This window comes from Mus caroli, chromosome 6 (genome assembly GCF_900094665.2).
Source record: "Mus caroli chromosome 6, CAROLI_EIJ_v1.1, whole genome shotgun sequence".
NCBI classification, from domain to species: domain Eukaryota; kingdom Metazoa; phylum Chordata; class Mammalia; order Rodentia; family Muridae; genus Mus; species Mus caroli.
This window is the reverse complement of record NC_034575.1, coordinates 23,635,265-23,654,502: the sequence shown is the minus strand read 5'-3', so window position 1 is coordinate 23,654,502 and position 19,238 is coordinate 23,635,265. Positions and strand designations below refer to the sequence as shown.

Below are 19,238 nucleotides of genomic sequence, written 5' to 3'. Positions count from 1 at the left end.
GCACGGCAGTAAGAACCAACTAGTCCCTCCTACAAGGCATCCTAGTCTGAAAGTGACCCTATTCTAAAATTACTAAGTGGCATGTGGCCAGACCAAAAATCCATATCCAATCAGCAGTAATGGACTGTTGTTGCATTTCCTCATATAAGGTTACAGTCCTGCCATAAAAACCCCAGGCCAATGGTTTTCGACGGAGCTTAAGAGGTAACAGCACCTTTGTACCATACATGCTATAGAGACCTGGAAAGTGAAGTGCCAGGGGATCTGTCGGAGCTGCATCATCTTCCACATCTAGCCAACTTCTTTTTTTTTTTACTACTGAAAAGAATTCTATGGTATCATGAGACTGGAAATGAAGAAAAGGAAAGCTCACTCTCAACCTGGGAAGAAAGAGGGTACGGGGAAGGGGCTTCCAGTTCACTCTTTATTCCTGCTTCCGTGACAGCTGTCACTCCTACAGTGATGGCTCCGAACAATGCTACTTGAGGTTCTTTTCCTGTCCCTTTCTGTCCTGGTTAACACCTAGATCTTTCTTTAGCACTCCTGCTGGCATTCTGCTACTTCCAAGTCTTCCAATGTAATATACACCAAGGACAAACATATGGTGATCTTACACTGCTGAGACTGTGGTTAGATAAAGGGATGGGGCCAAAGGGAAAGCATGGCTCCTCTATGTGAGAACAAGGAAACCCAGGCTACTAGAGTCTAGGCCATTCCTAGGGATCACAAGGCTAGGATTCTTACCTAAGTAAAGAAAAGCAGGGAATCCCCACGGTAGTTTAGGCTGTGAGGATACTTATTTCTCAGACACCTATAAAGGGTCTGACTGTCCCCTCTTGTAGTGATGGTTGGCCTTATCAGTTCATAGTCACATCTAGAAAAGCCTTCTTGCAAAGGTCAACACTCTTGGGAAGGCCTTTGCTTTTTCTGTGAAAGTGGCACTGCTTAGAAGGAAGTGGGTTTGATGTATAGGACAGGAAACACCAAAGGCAAAATGACCCTGTCTTATCATGCTTAGAAAAAAGACTGGCTGATGCTCAAAGATATTTAAAGGCTTGTTTGAGAACTTAGACCAAGGACAGCAAATGGGTTTCCATCCAAGTGCCAAGTCCATCCAACTGGGAGACGCTTTTAAAAGATGTTTGTTTTTTGTTTTTTTTTTTTTGTTTTTTTTTTCCTTTAGAGATAGCATATCACTATATAGCCCTTGAGGTCTGAACAAAACATGCTGGTCTCTAACTCAAGAGATCTGCCTACCTCTGCCTGTCAAGTGCTGAGATTAGAGATATATGCCACCATGCTCAGCTCAGCTTTGAAGAACTTGAAAAGGATCAGAGCCCTAGGCCAATGACCAGCCATGGTCTAAGACTGGATGAGGGTTGGAGGAGTATATTTACATTGCTGACACTAGCTTAGACAGGTTTAGGGTTAAGGCAGTGAAGTAAACATGAATTTTGTTGATTTTTAACATGAATACTGATCCCAACACATGTACCTATATTAAGCCTACCACCGTACTGTGGGTAAAGTGTTCTATCCACATTTAAGTCCCAAGTTAGCAAAACCAAGAGAGAGAATTAGGGTGACTAATAAAATAATGCTGGCCTGGAGAGATGGCTCAGTGGTTAAGAGCACTGACTGCTCTTCCAGAGGTCCTGAGTTAAATTCCCAGAAACCACATGGTGGCTCACAACTGTCTGTAATGGGATCTGATGCCCTCTTCTGGTGTGTCTGAAGACAGTGACAGTATACTCACACACATAAAAATAAATAAATATTTAAAAAAAATAAATAAAATAATGCTGCACACTGTTGTTGACTAGTGACTGTTTACCATTTACTGGGTCCTGTATGAAACATTTACATAGATAGTTCATTTTCATAGTAACCTTATGGAGAAGAGACAGTCTTTATACAACCTAGGCAAGTAAGCGTAGCAGGACTGCCATACTGCACAACACTAGAAGCACTGTAGTATTTGGCAAGACAGATGAGGACCCAGGTCTGAATCTTCACATGTTGGTAAGTTTTGTTCAGTGACTAAGGAAGAAGGAAAAGATGTCCTTAAACGTAGTGAGGATAAGTCTGAGAACAAGCTGTCCCCTGTGACTGTGAAACCCTGTTGTTTGGGACAGGTGCAGAGTATCTCTGCTGTTAATTCTCAATCTTGCTCAGAATCTTATTTCATAACAGACCATTGGTCACTTTCATTTTCAAACTCCATTTAAGTTCAGCTGACCAGAAACTGTCACGGGTGGAGAAGCAAGTAAGAAGTTCATCAGCAGAGTCACGCTTACAACACAGAGGCTCCCTAGTCCTTGGGAACAGACTTAGGGAGTGGGTGAGAAGGCAGCAGAATTAAGGTCAGCTCATCCACCAGAACAGTCACGCTAGTGTCCTTGGGGGAGTCACACGTGGAACAGCAGAATGTTGGTGCTACCTGGAGAGCAAATGCAATCGACAATCTGCTTGTCCTCTGCTGGCGGTTCAGGCAGCCTTGCTATTATATATTATGAGCTGTGTTCTAAAAAGGTACCAATTGAATTATGCAATAACAAGAGCTGGGGGAAATTTAGGCAGTGGGTGTGGTTTAGAATGTTTGGGACAAAGAAAATAGGGAGACACTGGGGCTGAAAGGACTCTAAAAATACCAACATGCTGGGCTGCTGTAGGTGTAGGTGAATGTTGGGGTCCTGCATTAACTCTTCTGGTAAGTCAGGGGCAGGGCAGTATGAGGTCATCTTCAGTATTAAGAGAAATATCTGCCTAACTGAAGATAGAGAAATGGAGAACTATTTTCCAAACAAGAGTTCAGCAGGGAAGGTAAAGAGTTCAGAAAAAGGTGCTTTGCCTGAGAAACAAAAATTCTTAGGTTCTTTCTGTCAGCTCTTCATTATTAAGAATATTAGCTTCTGCTGACCCTGTTTCAAAAGAGCCCTTACCTTTGACAGCTCCAACAGTGGATATTCAGGATGACTAAAGAGGAAAGAGAAGCCAGAACTCTGTTTCAGGAGCATCTACTATACCTCAATTAAAACAAATGGCACCCAGCTCCCCTAGCCCGAGCCTTGATTTTCCTCCTGAGAACACTTGCATTTGTTCTGGGCCACAAGCCCTACCTGGCTCCTGGCAGCCCAGGAGGATGAACACACTTGGCAACAGTTGTCTCCCATGGGACTGTTCGTAGAGAACATGTCCTGTCAGAGTGGACAGCACCAAGTCTGGTGAGGGGCAGAGGCTGTGCCTAGTGTCTGTGAAGGATTTTTAGGACGAGCCAGCAAGTGCACTAGCCTTGCTTCAGGCCTCACTTTAAATGATGTTCAAATGAGTCCTGTGGATCATTTTGGTGGAAAGATGCAAGAAGAAATCATGTTTGAGTCATTCCATCTTTACCCTGGGACTGATCTGGGTCGGGACTAAAGATGAAAGGAGGAGAGATCCGTGCCAGGATTGTCTTGGCATTGCCAAGGGTGCTGCTGCTTCTACTTGGGGGAGGAAAGTACAATTTCAGGTCCAACCAAGTACTATATTTCTTACTTAATTTTTGATGGAACAACAGTACAAAAAAACAAGCTGACCTGGCAGAGAAAAATACAAATGCCTCTCAAAGAAGCATTTGCAACAGTGGCGCCCAGCTCCTAAGGGAAAGATCCAAGGCTTCTGCTGAATAAGATTTCCTTTCTGGGGATAGACTCACACCCCTGAGACCCTCCCTCTCCTCCATGTCCCAAAGAGGCCACATCTCTTCTGTTCTATGCCATGCCTGTCCCACCTTCATTGCCAGCAGCAGTGACAGATGTGGACACTATTTCTGGAGGGCACTGAGGCCTATCAAACCTACACTAGATAGCCCCTATGACACACAGGTAATAGGATCTTGGCCAAGCCAATGACAAATTAGCCCCAGCAACTATTTCAGAAGAATGGATGTAATTCTATGCTTGACTGACTATGAAAGTTCTCAGTAGAAGAACAGCAGAGCTGAGCCAGTAGCTCTGCAGAAAGGAACCCTACTGGAGCCAGCAAACAGACTAAGCTTGCTGAGGAAGGCCACCGGAAGCTGCCCTAGGACCTAAAACTGACAGAGGGACCCAGCAGACCAGAGGAAGGAGAAAAAAAAATAAACATCATGACAGCAGTACTCATTTAAAACTTTTGCTGTAACCCCGCACTCCCTTTGAGACAAGGTCTCACTGTGGAATGTAGGCTGGCCTGGAACTTAGGGCCATGTTGTCTTTGTCTCCTCAATGGTTCAACTGAAGGTATGTACCACTATACCTGGCTTTCTGTCATTTTATGATGCTATTTTCATTTAGAGGCTGGGATGGGGTTTGAGGTCTCTTCTTCTAGGGGTAGAAGTACCTGAAGCTCAAGAGTAAAGAGTCAGATAACAGTTTGATATTCACATAGTGCTTACAACTCATCTTGGACCAGGAATTTATGGGGGCTGAAATTTCAAAATGATCCCTTGGGCTAACAGTCTAATCAGCAAAAGCAGAAGACAGAGACATACAAAGCAAAGAGACAAGAAACTGTATTAGAAAACCAAGAGGACACTGGTGGTTTCTTTTAGATCAGTGAAAGTTTTTTAAAACAATGAAACTTTTCTACAACTCCAAACCATTGTTTTAAGTTTGTGTAGCATCTTGGTTAGAAGACAGGGAAACCCAGACAGTCTGGAGTAAGTACACAGGTCGAGTTCAGAGGAAGTTCCTCAATCAGAAGCTGCATATTCAGTCTAAGAACTCTAATGTCTTCCTTCCTCTCCCACTGAGTGTAGAGAGCTTTTCCAGAGAACCATAAATAATAACAGAGCAGATCTTCTTCCCAGACCCTAAAATGGTGGGGAAATAAATCACTTCCCTTTACAAAAGCGAACATCTCTTGTGTACTGATACAGATGGGGAGCTACGAGCATCATAGGTTTGTTCTGACAAGGTGCAGATATGAAGCAAGTGATGAGATGTGAGGTTGGAGAAGTGGCCAAGGAGATATATAAATTAGAGATGACACTTTATCCAGAAGCAAGGGCGCCATGTCTTTCTAAATAGATGCATAGTCAGAGTCGGACTTGCCTCCTAAGAGAAAGACACAGAAACAGGATATGGGTATACATTACCAAATGAAAGGACGTGGCTACATAGAAAGCAAGGTCCAGAAAAGTTAAAACAGCACATGAAGCAAGCAGTCAGATGGTCAAAAGCTGGAAGAACCACACACAAGCAGAGAAAATACCCAGGGAGGCAGGGCCACAGCAAATCCCTCAAGCCCAAGAACAGAATCGGAATAGAATGTTTCACGGAACAGTGTCAGTCAGTGGTTGACCTTTGGGGAAATCCTTTATTTCTAGACACTCTGGAGTTGGAAAACAGTAACAAAAAAGGTAAGATATGGCGTATCCCTTTCTAATAGCAAAATTAGCAATCTCTGAGGAGCAAAGTACTTCACTGGGAGTGCAGTGTATTTTAGCATTGGTCATAACACCAGCTAGGAGAGGAGCAGGTGTACCTGAGCTTCCTGGACTGTGAGACTGGGAGAGCAATTTTTGCATACATTTGTTGTGAAACATATAGAGATTAAACAGAACCCTCCGAACTCTAGCAAACAGTATGAATCTAAGGTCCCTTTTCCTGAGCCCCTTTATATGGAAACAACAGTGAACTGAACAAACTGAACTCTGGAAAGCATCACTGGTATGTGGTGTGCTGTCCTCTCCCAACCAAAAGCTCCTAAGCCCCTGCAGGGGAAGAGAGCTGTTTAAAAGGGCTGCACACACATCCCACTTTCTCTTGGATGGTAGCTAGGATAGCCTAGATTAAAGTGACTTCTACACAAACAAACAAACAAAAAGGAAAGAAAGAAAGGAAGAAAGAAAGAAGACACACTTGAGCAACCTGTTTGATTTTCTAGCATGCAGTTATTAGAGGCTCAGTAAGAGTTCCTAGTGGACAGTGGCAAACACCAAGTGTGGGAGAGCAGGTTGCACTGGAGCCATTAAGATCAGATGAACTGCACATTCCTGAGTTCCCAGGACTGAGCCATCCTCAGCACTGTGTGCTACCCTTCTCCTCCAATGACTTTCCTTGGCAGGGAGTAGGCTGCATGAACAGATGGACCAGGAGGCTGAGAGAACACATTACACAGCGCTGGAGGAGCACTATGGGGTGAAGCCAGAGGGTGCAGAAAAGACCTGGTTACACCAACCCTCATCCCCCTCTCACACAAGAGGGACTATAACATGAAACCTAAGTGAAGAAGATGGGCCCCTTTTTCTTTCAATGCTAGGCTTTCTTTCCTATGTATATTCCATTCCTTCTCAGATAGACCTAGTCATAAGGATGGGGCCATGTTCCTTCAAACAGGCACCCCCCCCCAGTTGTAACAGTTGCTTATAATACTTTATAGTCTTTCCCTTAGGAAAAAACTAGGAGTTGGGGGTCAGAGGAAAACTAGGGCTATGTCAGGGTTACTGAAAGGAAATCTTCCTTTCTGATGCCAGCAGCAAGAGGGAAATAGGTCAGGGCAGAGCGTTCAGCTGGAGCTGTCCAGCATGGGGGTGTCATTATCCAGGCATCATCAAGGAACAACTTTGAAGTCTAGAGAGGATAAAGGGGTCATCAAAAAACACTGGGAAGGATTACCAAGCCCCTGTAGACTCTTCCTCCAAAGCTATATCTGAGACAGCTTGAAACTAGGAGAGAGTTAAATTATAAAGGCAGGAGAAGCATGAGCTGCAAATCTGCCTGGGGTACATTGCAAGACAGCCTCAAGTAAACCTGTGACACTGAGCTTTTATTAATATAGCTCCTCCTTTGTAGGTTCAGGTTTATCCAACACAGCAACAACTGGAGTGCCGGCATATAGTGACAGGTTGGTGAGTATAGCTGGCTAGCTGGCCTTCTGGAAGACTATGTCAAAAGAGCACAGATGACTTGTACTCATGACAAAGACCTCAAATGACTCTTTGATGGCTGGATTGCTAGATCAATCTTTTGGACAGAAATACCAAGGCAAGGCAGAAAAAAATCGTATTCTCAGGACCACATGATAACTGGAGTGTGAAGACCAGGAGTTTGCACTTTTGAGCCGGTTACCTACCCATTAGCTAATGCTATCTCTCATGACTACTTCTGGGAAGATGCTAGCAACAAGTGCAATTCCCTGTCTGGGAAATTACACCACACCTTCCTGTCCTTGGCAGTGTAGCAGGGAGTTGCTTTAAAAAGGCAACTGCATGGTAGGGGTGGGAGGAGAGGATAAAATATGTCACAAAACACATGCTAGCCAATGGGACACAGAACTTACAGCTGACATAAAACAATTTTATGTTGCATGGCTCATAAGCAACCCAGCACCTCAAGGTCAGAGACTTCTCAAAGCAAGCTCCACATGGTTACAATGAGCCATTTAACCCAATTTAGCATAGTCTATACTACAGGGATTATAAGCACACTTGTCTGGAGCCCATACAATTTCTGACATCCTTACTCAACTCCATTACACTGACTTATGATGTACAAGCACTCATAGACAATGCACAAAGAATCTCCATGCATATTTTTCAACAAAACTTTATTTGCAAACAACTGGCAGAGGGCCAGATTTGCACGGCCCTAGCATGCACATTTTGGTCAGTCTGGGAAGAGATGTTGAGTGCTCTGGACTTCCTTGGAGTAAAGGTAAGAATTTAAATCCTCCGAAAGGCTCTTGGCTGCCCTGAGCTTCAGGTCAGAGAATCAGGTAATAACCTGGTATTTGACTTCTAGCTCTTCCTGCCTTAGGGCTGGCAATGCCTCCTGCATGCCAGACCACTGCCCAGGACCAGGATTACTAAATCCAAGAGAAGCAAGCCAAAAGGGATCAGTGTTTAAGGGGAAACACCAGATAGCAGACAAGAAAAAGAAGTGGTGTGATGAAAAGGCCAAGAGAGTCACTTAGGAAAATGGGACTGAACGGTGGCTGCAAATGTCAGTAGTTATGTGATACATACGGCAGTCGTATATATACAAGGCAAGTGTGGGAACCATGTTCCCTGGTATGGGAGGCCATCTGAAATGTAGAGAAGCCTCACTTGCCCCTTGCAGTACTGCCCTTACATAGCAATGGGATGGAAAGGCAAGCAGTTTTCTACTTACTCAAAGCAGAGAGAGAGAGACAGGTATTGGTGCCCTGCTTATCCAAAGCCAGGAAAACAAGTAGTAGTTCTTAGTGTCTGCATCCTGAGAGCCAGCTCCCATCTCTTTCTTGACTGCCTAGTAACAGTGACCCTGGTACTTTCTCAGTATCTAGATCCTTCTCTGGTTATGCTGCGCTTCTTCTTATGGGAATCCAGTAAAAACTTTGAAATGTAAACTGTTCTCTCCCATTAGTAATACAAAGTTCTAGTATATGGGGGAAAGCAGGCCAAGGTAGAGAAATTATGGGCCCAAATGAGATAATGAGTACAAAGGTTTAAAAACTTAAAAGGGGAGATGGGGCAGGGCCAAGGACAGTCAGATCTTCAAAATATCAAGTTATGCTTGATTATCAAAGGAAGAGGAACAAACATAAAACCAAAGCTCAAGTGCAGCTATTCAAGCAGCAGCATGGCTCCTGAAGGGCCACAGGGCCTAGTTACACAGGGCCCGGAGGGGGGGGGGGGGCTCGTCCCATACAGTCACTTGGTCCTTTTTACAATAATCAGGGGGCACCAGCATATGGGGCTTCTCCCCGCCTATTTCTGTGGAGGTGTGGGAATGTAAGAGCTTTGTTCTCTAAGAAGCTCTATGGAGTAGGTGAAGTTACTACACGGGATAGTAAATAAACAACACTCTTGCTAAAGGAAAACCTCCTTTGACTGTCTTACCATTCAGAAACCAGTTTTTATCTATTCTATGAAGGGAAATGCCCAGGAGAGTTGGCTACAGCTGGCTCTTTTAGTCAACATCTTAAATTATTTGTGGTTTAGGCCATACTCCCATTTCCTCTGGATAATGACCTTTCAAACCAGTTTGACCAAGTAATCATATCAGGTGCTCCAACAGTGCAGAATGTTCATTACAGACAGACCCTAAACAAAGGGCTGTGAAAGACTGAGCCACTACAATCAAGAAAGACAAATAGCAACTTTGGATTAGACTAAGGTTCTGCAAACTCATAAGGAAGAGGCATCAAAGAAAGTGGAGAAAAATGCCACCTTTTCTGCCAGTAAGTATTAAAAACACACAGATAAGAGTAAGGCCACAATAAACAGGAAGCAGTAAGAATATTTGGCCGTAAGTTTTAGCTGCCACCTGGGGGCCAGAAACATGGCCAGGAAGAAAAGGAGTCGGGGAAACAAGAGTTGAAAAGAAAAGAGAAAGTCACTATAAGACAGCAGTTCTTAACTTGTGGGTTGAGACCCCTTTGAGGGCTACCAAGACCATATGATTCTTAACAGTAAAAAATTTACAGTTATGAAGTAGCAACAAAAACAATTTTATGGTTGGGGGTCAGCACAACATGAGGAACTGTATTAAAGGGCCACAGCATTAGGAAGACTGAGAAGCACTGCTTTAGGAGATGTTGGTGAAAAAGAGGAGTCAGGTGAGACATGTGATATTCAGTTCAATGTCTCACATGTGTCCTAAGGGGTTCCTCCCTGATGTAAGCATAAGAAACCAGCAAGAATTTGCTGCTATGCCAGGCTAGTGGCACACGCCTTTAATCCCAGCACTTGGGAGGCAGAGGCAAGCAGATCTCTTTAGAGGCTAGCCTAGTCTACATAGTGCATTCCAGGACAGCCAGGGCTACACAGTGAGACCCTATCTCAAAACAAACCAAAAAATAAAAGTAAATTTTAAAAAAAAAAAAAAGGAGAAGAGAAAGAAAAGGATTTTCTGCTACTTCCTCTCTGGTGCCTCAGGTCATAAGCTAGAGCGGGCTCTCTTGCTTTCTCAGTTCCTGTGAGGACAATGTTGAAAGGTCTACAAAGGCAGCAGGGAGGTGTGTAATATTTGCCCCTTCCAGCTAATCTTCAGGTGTGGCTAGACAATAGAGTGTTTGCATTCAAACATTAGTGGAGGCGAGGGGTGGATGTTGCTATCTTTAAAAGAAAAATTCAAGCTATATTGTGTGGTTACAAGATGCATGCGTATTGTAGGGGCAGTCAGTGTGTCCCTTTCAAGGATAAGTGCAACTTAACAGAGAGAACAGAGAGCAATGTGCAGCCAATGAGATGACTAAGTGCCGCACACCCCAGCCAGTGGCTGGCCAGCAAGGCAGAAGCAGCTTTACCCAGGTAACTAACTGGAGTTGATATTTGGGACGTGAACAAATACCTCTTCAATAGAGGAGTCAGGATTTGTTTGGCCAGATTAATTTCTTCTACTAAAACAAAAAGGCCAGTGTTAGGGAAATCTCACAGACAGCAAGAGTACTGCTGAGTTTGAAAAGTGGTGGACTTCTCAGAGCCTGAGTAGCCCAACAGGAGCCTCTAGGGCTGACTTGCTCTTCCACAGCCCCAGTACTGAAGTAATAGATGATGAGAAAAGGAAAGGAGATGATAATGTTCCTATCCCTTGTCTGTCCAACTCGGAACGTCTTGAGCCCTTCCATCTACTCTCTAGGATCTCAAGTGAGCCCTGAGAGAAGGCCTCTGGCCGCACATAACGTGCAGCTGCGTGCATACACTACAGCTGCAGAGCTGTAACAGGAGGAAGGAGGGACAAAGGCAGGTAGGTCCCAGTGCTCAGTGTGAGTGGGGCGCATCCCCACTGCCCTTCCCTGTGCTCACTGAGCGGGATGAATGGCTGGCGTACTCCCTACAAGGAAGACAGATCTGTTGAGGAAGGCTTGAGTAAAATCAACAGTAGAAGGGCACCACAGCAGCACAGAGCCTCACTTCTGCCTGCAAGAGTCAGCCCAACAGGCAGATACAGAAATACAATTAAATTAAGTCAGAAAACCCGCTACAGAAAATGCAATTACTCAAAGATACAAATAAATGTTCAAAGAAAATTGGCCCCTGACAGGGTTAGTCAAGCTTCTAAATCCAGCTGGAGGCAGGCAGCTCAGACTAATTCACCGAGGAGGAGGGATGCCAAGCTTAAGCTCTCTGCACTGGGGTCCTGGCTGGGCTGGCCTCATGTGCCAGGCTGCCCGTGAGAAGAACAATTTGGGGGTGGCTGACCAGTGATGCAGGGATCAAGGAGATAAGGTGTGGGTTGACGCAGAAACAGCTACTAGATGGCAGGGCTGGGCAATGGAAGAGACGACCGACTTATCTTTAACATGGCAGGAGCTAGTGAGATCCGGGTAGAAGGACTGTGTGCTTGCTCCCCCTGCATAAGAAGCTACATGAAGACGCCCTACCTCTCTCTGCAGCACTAGTTCCTTGGTGAAAAGTGTGGCCTCCTCGCTGAATGGCTCTCCTTCCTGCACCAAGCCCGGGAGATTCCGTGCTCCTCTGGGACATTCAATGCCTGAATGAGGAGAAAAGGAAAATGTGAGAGAAAGTGTGCAGAAACACGGCCCACCCCACCACTCTCAACCCGGGAGGAAGCCTCACTATGTTCCCCCTGGCCCTTTAAGACCCTCAGCCCCACGGCTTTAGCCACGGCTTATATAACTGGCTTTCCTCCCCTAAATGACACCAGCAGCCCAGCCATGTGCCGCTGAAGAACAAGGGCAGCCGCCTCCCAGACATTTCCTCCTTACTGTTTGACTTTCTGCCAGAATCCCAAGTGTTAATTCAGTGTCACTTTCCTTTTCAAATAAACACCCCCTCTGTCCTTAGGCTGTGCTTTGTATACTATTCCATCAGCTTTCATTCAGAACAGGAGGCAGATGAAAACAGAAACCTGACGAAATAGTAGGCGTCTAGAGCCACACACAGCGGCTTCACAGCGTATTCTACCATTTATTATCCTCATGGCCTTGGCTAAATTACTCAACAAAGGCTGTCTCCTTGTCTGTAGAAGACATATAATACATCTTGTTTTTAAAGGTGCTACACTAGCCCAGGAAAGATTATGTACAGAAGATATTAGAACAATGCTGGCTACTTCAGCTACTCCCATCATCTTCATCACCATCATTATCAGTCTTAGCAATTCTCATGTTTAAAATTGCAAGATTTTCTTTGACTCCCATAGCAAGCCTATAAGATTCATGAGCACAGAAGTCTATTCTGTTTGTTTCCAATGATGGTACTTAGTACAAAGTGTGCATCCACTAATCAACCTAGACAGCCTTTTCTTTTCTTTGATTCAATCATTTATTTTGAAGATATATTTATTACTAATAGTGGTCATATATGATAGAGCAAAAAGTAAGCTGTTTTTGATGTCGGGCTAAGACATATATGTCAAAGTAATTCAGATTGCAATGTAATTATGAAGAAACTTGACCCAGGCTACAGACAGACAAGAAAATAAAGCACTGACAATTCCAGAAGCAAAGTGGTGAAAACCCGGGTCCCCGTTTCTGACTTTGCTGCTCCTTGGTTCTGTAAAACTCTGGGGAAAGAACAGAAGTCCCATAACCAACAGGAGAGAGGGTCTACATTCTTATAAGTAAAGAAAAGGAACAGGCTCTGTGTTTGGTTCTCAGCAGCTGCAGAACATAGCTTTCTCTCTGAGCCTCTAGGCCTATAGTAGAAGAGATTATGCAAAATGAAGATTTAGGTGGTGGTAGAGGAATACAGCAGCAAAAGAACGACAGCAGCAGTGGGCAGCTCTAGCTGGCTGACCATCGTTCTCTCACCCTTGCAAGACCGGACAGCTGAAGGCCCTATGCAAGCCATATGGCTGCAAGATCAAGAGGGCTGCTTTCCCTGCACCTGTGTCTACCAGGAGTAGGACTCCATTTTCTAAAAGATAGCAAGAACTTCAGGGGCCATGAACCTGAGAATAACCCTGAAGGGAGAGATGAGGCTAGAGAGAAATGAAATGAAAGATAGCCCATGTTTTTCACAACATCAATAGCCAAAACCACTTTTCATTTTAGATCTGCAAACTAAGCAAGAGGAGAATTGCCAGGGAGAAAAATAAACGATTCTGTTGAACTATTTTGCCACATACCCATAGATAAAGCATTGCTGCAGAGACAAGAATAATGCAAAAAACAAGTTTCTGATCCGTTCCCGAGCCTCACAGAAGAACTGGGGTGGGGTGGGGGCTGCTATATGCTGGGGACCAGACCTGGGGTGGCAAGGATTTTTTTTTTCCTAGAAGGATACCGCAGGTCTCAGATTCTCAATAGTGAAGTACTAGCTTTATTCCTTGTCACGTTTTTAGGATTCTGAAATAGCAAGAAGCCGGTCAAGCTGCTAGGGCCTCGGAAACCCTATGGGATCCAGACACCAGATGATAAAGCTGAGGAAACATGACAGCTTAGTGGGTCCAGGGAGCCAAGTGAATCAGTCCAGCAGAGTTGCCTCAGAAGAGGTTTCCTTTGGGCCTGTGAAACAAGTTCACTCCCTAGCAGCCAGGTTTCAGCTTACCTAGAAGAAGAAGCCTAATCAGGGTGTTTCTCACCACTTTTAATGAAAACTAATACATTTACACAGGTTCTTCTTCTCCTATCTGCTCCCTGTTTGGTATTCCACTGAGAGTTCACTTATCCCTTGGTAAGTGGTTTCTTCAAAGGAAATGAGCTCAAGAGCGATCTCTTCCTTTCTTGGCCCATGTTTTCTAGGCATTGGTGTAAATGTAGAGGTAGAGCATGAAGACTCTTATGAGAGTGATGCCTGCAGATAAAGGCTAGAGATAGTTCAGGGAAGAAAGACACTTGCTACCAGGCTGGACAACCTGAGTTCAACCCCCGGGACTTATATGGTAATAGGAGAAACTTCTATATACACCATCCTTTGAATATGCACCCGTGTTGTGGTATATGAATATGTGCATGTAGACGTGCATGCATATGTATACAGATAAATCAATGTGGAGGTTAGTGGACAACTTGAAGGAATTGGCTCTCTCAACTCAGGTTATTAGGCTTGGTGGCAGGTATCGTTACCCACTGAGGCAGCTCAGTAGCCCCATGTATATACTTACATATAACTAAATTTCTACAAACTGGTTAATCTTGATTAGTGTCATTAAATTGTAGTTTATTGTACTGTAGGCTCACTAAAGACAACAACTAAGATGGCTTTGTTACTGGATTGAGAATTTAAGTGGGTGACAACACACAGCTTGAGAAACACTGAAAGTGAGATGCAAAGACAAGGCCAGAAGGTGGGCAGACCCTTATGGCTTTGGAGCATCCCAACCCAGGGGTTTATAAGGTTCTAAACTTGCTTTTATGTCCAAAGTAATAAACAAGGAGTATTCATCTGGTGATGAATAGGACACTACGCCAATTTTAACCTGCAAGAGTCAGAAAGGAAGTAGCTGGCTGCTGTAACAATCCAGATGAACACATTGAACAGGGAGTGAAATCCCCTTCTGTCCAGGTTCCAGGAAGCATGGTAGCCCAGAGTACACTGCACCTTGCTTCAAACAAGGTGTGTGCTGCTGGGTTACTATCCCTACTGTGCTACTTTCTCACCAATTAAAAGAAAGAAAGAAAGAGAACAGAAAAAGGAGGAGGAAGGAAGGGAGGGGAAGGAAGGAAGGAAGGAAGGAAGAAGAAGAAGAAGAAGAAGAAGAAGAAGAAGAAGAAGAAGAAGAAGAAGAAGAAGAAGAAAGACAGCAAGAAAGGTTGCTTTTCAGTGAGGCTGCAGCAGTTGGTCTGGGCCTGGTGACAGGCAGAAGCAGAGAGTCTCCAATCTATGGTGTGCCTCAGACTGAAGACAGGCAGTGAGTTCCAGACACTTTCTTTGGCCAGTGTGTATAATTGTGAAGACTGCATATCACCACTAAATGCTGCTTCTCCTGCTTCTCCTGAATGGTACTGCCTGATGACAAGGATGTATGGACTCAGCTGTGCCTCCAAGTGTCACAGGTACAGAACATGTGACCCCAAGAAACTACTCAAGAAATAAAAATATTGTCACCTGAAAAAAAATCCCTAAGCATTTTTGAGCATTCTCCTTTGCTATGATGTGCTTGCTGGTGGGGTGACATGAGATTCACACTATCTCAGATCTGGCACAGGCTGGGAAGCCATGGATATATACTCCCTCCAGCTCATACAACCTGTAAGGCCTAGGTGCTGAAAGGTAAAACTCATTGCTTTTCATGGGCTTTTAAGCACATGAATGGTTGAACAAAATTACTTAAAATAAAATACAACATAAAAAGAACACCCGTTTGATGTTTGGAGGGGTCAGGAAGAGAAATGTTTTATCAGGGCATCATGACTTTGGCTTCCATTTTGCCATGAAGAACTGTTAAATGTCACCAGGCTCAGAGTCTCTCTCTCTGACAGGAAGTGTCTACAAGGTTACAAGGTCTAGCATGGTTTTAAAAATCCTATAATTTGAGGTATGTCCTTGGTGCACCCAAGGTTTATTTTAGAGTACAAAGTGCTTCCTTTGAAATTTAAAAGGCTAGGGTGTGGAGTAATCAATCTATTAAAAGATTATACTCTTAGAGACATTGACTAGCTCAATTACCAAAAACACTTTGGTCAGTCAGCATTGGAACAAGAAGAACAAATTCTTGCTAATGACAAGATAATAGGCATATAAGAGACTCTGTTGATGGTCAAGGGTTATGTATCACTCTGAATATTTTAGAATGTATGTTGAATTCTGTGATAATTAAGCTTTAGGACGCAAAGTGTGTCTGATCTGTCCTGTATTGCACGGTGGGAACTGAGGGGAAATATGGCCCATTTGCTTTGTCTAGAAGTGACAGCTTCCCAATGACCATCAGTCCAGCAAACAAGCCAGGCGTTATCAGAAGGAAACGGCTAGTGGAAACAAGAAGCAATGTGAAGGATTAGTCAGTGGTGCTGATTCCATGGCCATTGTGCTCTCGCTGCTGCCCTGCCCTCTGAGGAAAGAGAGCAGAGGCAGGCAGCAGAAGCTCCTTCTGTTTGCTTAGAACACAGAAAGAGTCCACACTGAAGCCTCCCTCCTTCATGTCACCAGGCCTCCTAACCTACTTCAGACAGCACCAGTGTGATAAAGACTGTACGCCCTCATACAGCTAAGTCACCAGGCAGAAAGCTTTCCCTTTACTGCTGTCTATACTGCTATATAAGGCTACTGCAGAGGGTGTAGACAGTTAACCCCTGAGAGACAACGGGGGTACATCAGGCAGACAGGTGCTGTGGCTCAGCCAGTGAGGGGCTTACCAACCCCAATCAGTGACGTCCTCCCACACTCGATGCTGGTATTTGTTCTCATCTCTCTACAGCTGGGAATGGAAAGCAGGAGCAGAAGTGGGGTAGCAGGGAAGGATGGACAGATGTGGTACTGCCAGATACAGGGGAGGTCAATCTCTAGTGAGGCCAGCAAGAAAGCTGTATCCTAACAAAGGTGAGCCAGGATGATCCTCCTTCTGGAGCTGGCTCTGCACATGCTACATGTAAAACAGAAGCCGCCTGAGGAACGGAAGCCATCAACAGAGAGGTGCCTGGAGCAACAGACTTCCTCAGGCTCGGTGTCTAGGTTCTAATGTCTGTGACATGTGATCCTCCTCAGGATCCCTAAGGTGACTTCCAGAGTTCCTATAAATTCACCCTCTCCCTTCACTGTCACCATGAGTTATGGGAATCTACAATTTTCAGGAGAAATAAAACAGAAACTAACGTACAACATGCTTTTGAGGGTGGGAACTGTGTCATGAATTCAAGTTTTATTTTTTTCTAACCGTACACCCAATACACTGTCAATCGACAAAGTAGATTCCCAAGAAGTATTAAATAAATAAGAGCGAAAATACTGAGAAAAATTAGTAAACATCAAAAGAGATAACCAGCAAACGCAGTCAGCACTAGCACGCCTTACACAGTAAGTAGTAGAGGGATGCGTTCTAGCTGGCAGCAGCTTCCTGACCTCACTCTTTTCATACAGCCCGCCTGCTTCCCACATCGTGCCTGTAATGGGCTAGACCACATTAGTGAAATGGAGGGAAGGAGGCTGAGGTGAGATGTGGGCTTTCTAAAGGCCCCAGCAGGCAGAAAGCAGGATGTGCTGCATATCAGTCTGGAATGACCCATTTCTAAGACAGAAGTGTTTTGCATGAATACCAGAGAAGGGACTGACAGAATTCTCAACTACAGACATCTCAGCATAGCCACACCTATGTACCCCATTGATCTCTGAACTGTCACATTTGGGAACGCAGTTTAAATTTAGAGGTAAAATAATTAAGTGTGAGTGGCAATGTCTGAGACATTGGGGCACAGCTGAGATGTTTGGCTTACAATATAATAGAACAGAAATGATCCTCATGTATGATCAGCACTGAGTGCCAGGGTGGCCACATGGAAATGCAGAAAACTGGAGCACCCTTAAAGAGAGCAGGAGAGAATGAGTCAGGGTGGGAAGGCCTGCCTTTAAAGGGAAGATAAAAGGTGCTAAATCGGTACAGCTCGGCTAAGTGGTGACTAAGAGGGTGACACGTTAACAATCTGCAAATATTTGAAAGGTGTAAACACCAAAAAGGAGGGGAAATGCTAAGCTTGAGAGCAGGGGTATAATTATTAGGGGGAAGAAAAATCTGGACAAAATATTGGAAAAACAGTGTGGAGATAACTACTGGGTTATAAATAAATTTCCCAATGGCAATGAGAATGTTGCTACTGCATCCTGAAGCTGAAAGGTGCTCAGCCGCCCCTTCGTTTACAATCAAAGAAGTGCACACCAGTCAGCTGCAACTTCATCCTCCACACTTAGGGACAGATGTTAATAATAATTCAACTCTAAGTATTGCTCATTTAAGCACTGCCAGCCCCTGAAATGTCTACATAGTTCTTGTTGATCTGATTCTGAGAAGACAGAACAGCAGTTCTAGTGGAAGTTTTAGAACAGCAACAAAAAGGTTTTATCTGCTTCCAACATGCCTGGCAAGTAGTTAAAGTAGGTTTGGGTACAGTCACAGACACAAGGGGCAGATGCAAGGGGCAGGGAGAGTAGACCTCTCTAGTTTCTAAGACCCCAGGTGGGAATGTTGTTGAGTTTCCAGGTGGGGAAGTGTGGTTCCCTCTCCCTTCCTTTTATATATACAGCCCCCCTGGAGGAATTGTCAAGGACAAGGCAAGGCAAGAGAGAACGCCAAAATAAGCTTCCTGTCACACTGACTGCACTCCAATACCTTTGTCTGAGTTCCTGCTGCTGCAGCTACTCAATTTATAATCCACAGGCTCTCTGCAGGGGTTTTCCCCCAGATTCAATTAGTTCCATTTCTCTACCTTCCTTGCTACCTTTCTCCCTGCCAACAAACAAAACTGAAAAGGCCCCACTGTACACAGACCCTTCCTAGATGCCAAGAACAAACCCTCAATCATTAACAGGAAAAGCAGAGGCAGGCAGGCAGGCCACCTGCTTAAGTCTTAAGGAACGTGCTTATCACTTGAAAAGTTGCTGGTTCTCAACAATGTTCTGTATCTCACACACCAAAAGTTTGTTCTCAAGTTCTGCTCACAGGTGTAATAGAGATCTGCAATGCTGCCAATGGATCAGTTAAAAATTGAGGAACAAGAGATGACACACTTGCCTCTCAGTTTTCTATTCCTAGGATGGACCAGAGAGAAAGGTAAGGTGGAAGTCTAGCTGGCCTTAAGAGCTAGTTCTATGTGGAATGAGACCTCAATTTATATTTAAAAGTTCAGAAATAAAATCAGGATTTCACATTGTCTCAGGGTCTTTATTCTCTCCCTTGTTGTCTAAAGCTCTACTTTGTTTCCTTAGGCAAAGCTCGAATCTTGCAAGCAACTTTGGGGCATGCCACTGCTAAAGCTTTCTCAGTGATCAGAATAAAGGGATCAGAGAAGAGGGAAGGGACCCTAATTAAAGGATCAAATGTCTCAGGGAACTGTAGTCAAGGGAGCCAGACCTGGGCAGGAGCTAAAAATGAATGCTTTTAGTTTAGAGTTTTTAAGGATGGATTTTATTACGTTGTTCTGGTTTTGTGAGGTTTGATGCATCTATTGCTGGGCGTGGTGGCACACGCCTTTAATCCCAGCACTCGGGAGGCAGAGGCAGGTGGATTTCTGAGTTCGAGGCCAGCCTGGCCTACAAACTGAGTTCCAGGACAGCCAGGGCTATACAGAGAAATCCTGTCTCGAAAAAACAAAACAAAACAAAACAAAACAAAACAAAAAAACAAAGAAAAAGAAAAGACAAGACTAGGGCCTGAAGTTAATTGGGTACAGGAACA

General features: G+C 44.4%; 1 protein-coding gene across 1 annotated transcript in view; it reads right to left on the bottom strand.

The window, feature by feature from the left end:
* Nucleotides 1-19,238, bottom strand: part of Snd1 (staphylococcal nuclease and tudor domain containing 1) — a 404,539-nt gene that overhangs the window by 82,762 nt on the left and 302,539 nt on the right. The window contains exon 16 of the mRNA XM_021164222.2: nt 11,332-11,441. Coding sequence (XP_021019881.1) covers nt 11,332-11,441 — 110 coding nt within the window. The remainder of the gene's footprint in view (nt 1-11,331; nt 11,442-19,238) is intronic.